Source organism: Sprattus sprattus (assembly GCF_963457725.1).
Source record: "Sprattus sprattus genome assembly, chromosome: 18".
NCBI classification, from domain to species: Eukaryota; Metazoa; Chordata; class Actinopteri; order Clupeiformes; family Clupeidae; genus Sprattus; species Sprattus sprattus.
In genome coordinates, this window is record NC_137916.1 from 1,046,019 (window position 1) to 1,053,298 (window position 7,280).

At 41.5% G+C, this 7,280-nt stretch overlaps 1 protein-coding gene across 1 annotated transcript; it reads right to left on the reverse strand.

Moving 5' to 3' along the window:
- Window positions 1-2,344: 2,344 nt before the first annotated feature.
- Window positions 2,345-6,871, reverse strand: LOC308379821 (up-regulator of cell proliferation-like; the record flags this gene model as incomplete). Its single annotated transcript, XM_080857084.1, has 2 exons — window positions 2,345-6,679; window positions 6,860-6,871. 2 exons carry the CDS (start codon window positions 6,869-6,871, stop codon window positions 2,345-2,347), a joined length of 4,347 nt encoding a protein of 1,448 aa, XP_080713210.1.
- Between the last annotated feature and the right edge of the window lie 409 nt (window positions 6,872-7,280).

Consider the following 7,280-nt stretch of genomic DNA (forward strand, 5'->3'; position numbering starts at 1 on the left):
CCCCTCACACCCTGGACATAATCTGTTTCAGCTCCTCCCCTCTGGCAGGCGCTACAGATCCCTGCACACCAAAACCACCAGACACAGGAACAGTTTTTTTCCCCTTGTCGTCACCCTAATGAACTCTTGAAAATGTATTATATTTATTATTAAATTTATATTACATTATATTTATTTATTTGATCCTAAACTGTTGTGATATATTGCACATTTTCAGTTAAAGTACATTGAGAGCAACTAAACACCACAACAAATTCCTTGTATATGAAAATGTACTTGGCCAATAAACATGATTCTGATTCTGATTCTGATTCTGATTGCATTTAAGAAAAATTCTGAAATTCTGGTCTAAGTTCAGAACGAAACCCAGATCAGAAAACTTTCTTTCTGCATAACAGAGGGCTGGAGATTTAATAGCATCAGGCTTTGAAATAATGCAAGCATGGAATAAAAGTCTGTAGTAGAATAACCCCCAGCAGCAGCAGAAGAAGTGGAGGTAAACAGAAATTCTTAAGGCATTTATAAATACCTCAATAACAGTAGAAAAAGCGACCAAAGAAGAGCTGACTGCATTGACGATTCAGAACAGAATGGTGTTAGACTAACTTACAGATGTGAAGCGAGTAAAGGCATGGGTAACTGGCCCTGTGGTGATAATATTACTGTTGATGTTGATATCCTGCTGTGTGATGTGTAGGGCAATGATAGACTCAACGATAAATAAAATGGTTTTGGCCAGTTGGTCAAACGGCCTTGTAAGGAGGAAATTGAATTAAGCAATAAGCCCCAAGAGGCCGTGCTTTGCGCTGATTTTAGAACAGGTAAGGGAGTTGTTAGGCACGACGCGAAGCGGAGTGCCGTTAAACCCCCTTACCTGTTCTAAAATCAGCGCAAAGCACGGACTCGCGGGGCTTATTGCTTTTCTAAACCTGTTACTACACATATTTGATATGGTTTCATAAATAAAGACAATTCAATTTAAGAAACAATAGTTTAATGATAAACCGTCATTCTTCCTCCACTAAAAATTATAGTTCCTAAATAAATCGTTGCCACGCAACCCTTGAAGCAACGCAACAGCCAGATGGAACACTGGGTATGAAATGCGCTATATGAATGCCTTGCCATTCGCTGCGCAGTAATATGGAATGTAATCAGGTCAAATTGTAAGGTAATGCTGGATTTTACAACGGCTTTTAGCCAATCACAATCAAGGATTTGAACAATCAGGTTTAGAATAATGAATAACCCCTGGGTGATATGATGATGTTGAATGTGCCGATGCTTATGTTTAAACTAGATGTGTGATGTAAAAGCTAAATCCCCATTTGCTTGTCTCGATGCCATAAAAAAACAGGACGCAATTACTGTACCGGATGAAAACAGCCTGTTGCATAACTATGTATCGGAAAGTGTTAAAAGGGGGGGGGGGGGGGGGGGGGGGGTGGGGGGGGGGTGGTATTAGAAATTATGCTAATTGCAAATGTAATTCTGAAAAGCTATGTGAAATACAAAGGAGTTTACTGCTCAATATGTTTGTCTCTGATCCTTCTGCAGAAGACTAATAAACGTAATAAACTAATAAAAGAATTACTAATAACTAATTATATGACTGTTTTTTATAAGATTTCCACAACACTATTCTGAACAAAGCAAAGAAAAAATATAGTCATGAAGCAAATATGATTGTTGTGCCATTTATTAACTATATATAACATGCTTGTTAACTAGGGCATTAAATCATATATCATGTAGATTAATAGAGTGGAATAAAAAGATGGAGAGTCACTGGTTACACTGACATCCCATAGTAAGCCCCAAACACAATGAATAAAGAAACACATTAGCATCTATGAAGGTAATATGCACACTTGGTGTCAATTACACAATAATAATTAAATTGGGTTGATTGAAGCCCATTACTGTGGCTATATCAGAACTGTATTCATTTCATAATGAAAGGTGGTCACTACACATAAACAAAGAACCAAATTCTTCATTGAAAAACGTGATACAATAATAAAATAACGTAATAATAATAAATCAAACAAATAACTAGTGGCCTCAAAAGGAAAACCTGTAAATAAAAAGTGAAAATGTCTAAATTCACTTCATGATCTCTTCAACCATTTGAACAGAAGAGAAAATAATCAGGTACTAAACTACTAACCGCAGTGCATGTGTGTGTGTGTGTGTGTGTGTGTGTGTGTGTGTGTGTGTGTGTGTGTGTGTGTATGTGCAGTGTGTGTGTGTGGTACTGAACTACTAACTGCCAGCAACTAAACCAAGTCAAAAAATTTCCTCAAAATCTCCCAAGAGTACTGAGGCAAACACATTTAATTATTCAACATAGTTGAACTTCACTATTTTCCACTATTCTGAGGCCTCCCCCTGACCTGTAGTCCTGACCTCCTGCTTCACAGGGTGAACCACATAAGGTACAGTGTTCCCCACATCCACACAGTCTGGTGAAGAGCAGCTCATGGGGTTTAGAGGGCAGGTGTGTTATTCTTTCAGTGATGTGTGAGATGCCTGTTTTGTTGGCATACTCCTGAACTAAATGTGATTCCATTTCCTTAATGAACTCCTTGAGATTGATGGCAAACTGGTCTGTCTTGGCGTTGATGAGAAACAAAAAGTCGTCTAAGGCACTTCTTGGAAAGACCAGCTGATCCCCAAGGTCAGAGTAGAACTGTGATATGAACTCCTCTATGTCCATGCTTTTGGAGATCCTGGTGATCGTGGCAGTTATTTTCTTAACAATCTTAGAAAGGAGTTTGGTTTCCAATTGTTGCATTTGTTCACCTGATGACATTTCCTCAATGATTAGTTCCTTTATCGAGTTTTTCACAAATGTTCCATGTGATCCTGCAAAATCACTGTAGTTCTGAAATGAGTTTTGATCAAGGGGCTGTTTTAAAAGGGTGAAGCGACTCTGTGTGCTGTGCGCCACTCCTCCATCTCCTGTCATAATTTCATCTGCAATATCTGGACCAAGCCTTTTGGTGACGTAGTCCTCAACTGCTGGCTTCACACAGGTCTCTGTGAATTCTTTAGCTCTCTTCTGGCACTGATCTTTTTCACAGGATGATTCTATGAATTTCTCCAGAAATATGGGTTTAGACTCCATCAGACGATTATGTTGGTCGTTGCGGACAATGAATTCCTTGTGTGTTTTCTGGAAGAGCCTCGCTGCACGGCCACAGACATAAAACTTTAAAGAAGCTTCACATTTATTTTTAATCTGAGGATGAACCTTCACCTGGTCATCAATAGCCTTGAGGACGTCTTTGATGTACGTCTCATGGTAACCTTTGTTGTTTCTACCCATGGCGCTTATGTGACCAGAAATAAGAATGTCACAGTTTCTGATGATATCGTCACAGATCTCTTGCAGATCTCTTTTATCAGTGGAGTAGAGACATGAAAACAATCTCCTTCTACTGACAGTCCGATTTGAAAGCCATTTAGTTTTAACGATGAATTTCTCCTGTCCATTAGATCTTAGGCCAACTGCATTGAATTTTTCTGGGACATATCCCCCCTTTGAATCTAAATTTGACCTGAGCAGATGGTGCATGTAAACATCTATCTGTGGCATTGTGGCTCCAGATAACTCAGAAATTATTCCTTCCCACGTTTTCTCAAATTCTCTGGTGAGTTCACCCTCAGATAAATCTCCTTCTCTCTCTCTACACTCTTTCAGCAGCTCACAGACCTTTTTCTCAATTGTATCCATTTGCTTCTCCTTGATTTTGTTCACCTTTTCCATTCCCTCTCGGATTTCAACAGCCTTCTCCAAAGAGTGTTTCATTGAATTTTCTATGTGTCGTCTGAGAGAGTTGGCACTTGTTCGGAAGTCCTGTCTGTATTTCTCTACTAAACTGACTTTGCCGTCCTTGTTCTGAAAGTATTTGTCAAGGTTGGTCAGGATTGTCTGCTCTTCTTCATGCAGCTTCTCTGATGCCTCATGTATCCACTCGTTGAGCCTGGTACGTAAAAGATTCATTTGGAAATTCTTTTCTGTCACTCCAAAATTGGATATCATTGTTTCCTTGGTTATAAGCCAGCTGTTCATCTCAGATTGGAAAGACCACCCCCAAGTGTTGTACTGAGTGCATAAATCTGAAAATGCATCTGCCACCAAACTGTTCCTGAAATTAAAGATGAAGTTCTCAAATTTCACAGCATTCCACAAACTCTGCGTCCATCTGAGGAACTCTGTTACATCATTAGCCATGATATCATCAGTTGTTTGTAAGGAGCCAATTAAACTCTTCTTGAGTTCAAATACAGCTTCAGTGTACCCAGCATTCACCGGGGCCATTGGGGGAGTTCCATGCCAAAGTCCAGGGATGTAGTAGCTGTCTTTGTCAGGATCATAGTCCATCACATCAGTGAACTTTGCATACTTTTGATTCTTCTCCATTTTTGCTGCTGCTTGGGTCATGTCATCCAACTGCTCCATCAGCTTCTTCCTGTCTCTCATGTTGCTGTCATGAGCAGACATGTCTGACACATTCTGATGCACAAACAGACATCTGGGCTTCTTCCCAACCTCCTTCATCCTGATAAAGGCGTGGACCACAATCTGCAGAATGTCCTTCATCTCTGTGGAGTTCTCCATGGCAATATTGATGATGGTGATGTCACTGAGCCCTATGACCAGCGTTGCTAATTCGTTGTCGTGTTCGTAGCTTGTGTCCAATGCCGCCAGTGCAGGTGATTTGAAGCCCTCTGTGTCAATGACCATGATAAAGTCACCCTTGAGCCCATATTTAAGTTCCTCAGAGACTTTAATCAGCAGCATGAAGGCTCCTCTGGTGCATCTTCCACTGCTGACTGCAAACTGCACTCCAAACATGGTGTTGAGAAGGGTGGACTTCCCAGTGCTTTGCACTCCCAGCACAGTCAACACCAGGATCTTACTCTTGGTGTCCACCATCTGATGTAGCTGAGTCAGGACCTCTTCTATCCACTTCATTGGGATGTTTGATGCGTCTCCATCGACCAGCTCAACTGGAAACCCATCCAGCAGCATCTGAGCACACAGAGCAGGTAGCTTCTGGACTTGTTGTCGGGCTGGGTTGTTTTCTGGAAGGGAGCAAGCACACTCATAAAGCTGGCCCAGCTCACGGAAGAAGTGCTCAGGACCCAACGAGCAGTTGGAGATTTTGTAATCTAAATCTGCAATCAGCTTCTTATTCTGTGGTGTGTTTCTACAGCAGTCTTTGTAATGCTCTCTCAGTGTGCACAGATTCTGTCTAGAGAGGGTGTCCAGCTGAATCTTCAGCCACTTCAGGAAGTATAGACGCTGTGTTCCTGACCCTGAGATTCCAGCAGTGAATTTCCTCATGGCTTCTGAGACAGCCTTCTGCTGCTGTTTCTCTCTGAGTTTTGTTTCTTTTGTCTTGAGTGAACTCCTGTAACCCTCTATGTCTTTGTCTGCATGATGCATTCTGCATCTCTCTTTTTCTAATTGACTGATTTCCTTCCAGAGTTCACCATGTAAAGGCAACTGGTCTTTCTTGAATTTCACAACATCCTGAATGTTTCCAGTGATAGCTTCAGCATTTTTTCTGCCAATTTTGCACCCAGTGCAGTCTTCATCAACCACAATACCATGACGAGCAACAGTAGCCATATCTTCCACTTTCATTGTATGTGGATTACCTCTAATGACACCACTCACATGGAAACGCAAAGCCTTTACAAACTCTGCATCATTCTGCTTTTTCATGATGATCACATTGGTCTCATTCACCTTGTGCTTCCTGCATCTATCCCTGAGTTTCTCCATGTTGAAGGTCTTACTCTGAGAGTTGGTTACCAGGAACAGCTCAGCTCGGCTCTCTCTGTTGCTCAGAGTGCTGAGGTCTACCTCTAGGTCATCACTGAAGATGAAAACTGCAGCTGAGGTCTCATACAGGAAGGACATCTGGGTCTTAAACACCCTGCCGTCTCCTCTCAGATTGGCTATGGCCACTGGCTGTGTGAACATGTCAATGTTTGTGTTCCCACAGGGTAGATACCAGCTGACTTCAACCAGACCATCTGAGATTCTCCTGGGCACATCACCACACTTCATGTCACGGTGAACAAATGTGTTGTTGTGCTGATGAGGATTACTGAGCAACTTGTTCAGAGTTTGAGATTTGGGCAGACTGCTCTCTCCTAGTCTTACAAAAGACACCATGGGGATGTCCATTTCTATGATCCTGCCCTCTACAAATGTCCTGTCACCTGCTAGAGAGCAAGGTCTGAACTTTCTAACCAGGTCTCTCATGGCCCACAGCATCAGAGTGTTCTGCTGTGTGTCACAGTTTGGCAGCACCAAAGGAACAGCAAACTGGCACATGGACATTTTGGAGACCATTTCCTGCTGGAGGAAAGGATCTGAGCAGTGAAAAAGAGCAGTGATCAAATCTAGAGGATTTATGGCATCAGAATCATCATCATTAGCATCAGTGAAACTATAATCATACATTGGCTGGTCTTGTGCACATTTGATATTTCTTGCATTTAAATTGGACATCATCAGATTTCTTAAGAAGGTCCATGGTATCTTCTCCAGACTTTGTGCTGGTTTGTCAGACACTGTGTTACTGTTGATCTCCAGGACTGAGCTGAGTGTGAGCTTCCCTCCATGAAGATCCCCCAGGCCCAAAGATGACAGCAGCTCAGGAAGGAGGAGTTCTGGGGATTAAAACATATTTGGCTGTTTGTACTGGATAGCATTGTACTGGGTTACTGGATCGTTCTGGATTCTACTACACTACCTGGTTAAAATGTCCACTGTCTTTATTTTTGTCTATGGTTTTCCTCCCCACAGGGGGCGCTAATGAACTCTTCCAGTCACCTGTGAATGCATGCTTCTGGCTGACAGTGAAGTTTATAACATTCTACAGTCTCAGCACTGGTACTTTATCCTCATTACTTTAACGCACATCTTCAACTAACAGAAACAGGCCATTGAGTGATGCTTGTTGTGATGTTGACATGCAGTTTCCACATGCTACCCTATGACACAAAACATACATATGGTTGTCATAAACTCAGGCAAACTGTTTTATGGGTTAATATTATAGTAGATTGTAATTTGTATTTTTTTGTGTTTATTTTAATAGCTTGTTCTTGGTGTCATGACAACTGCTTGCTTTGAAATATTTGTGGAATGTGGGGGATCTTAGGGATGGAAAAGGTGTGTTAAAAATGTTCTTCTAAAGATTCAAAGCAAGGGAGAGTGTTGCAGTAAAGTTAATTTGAAGTTCATGAAAAAT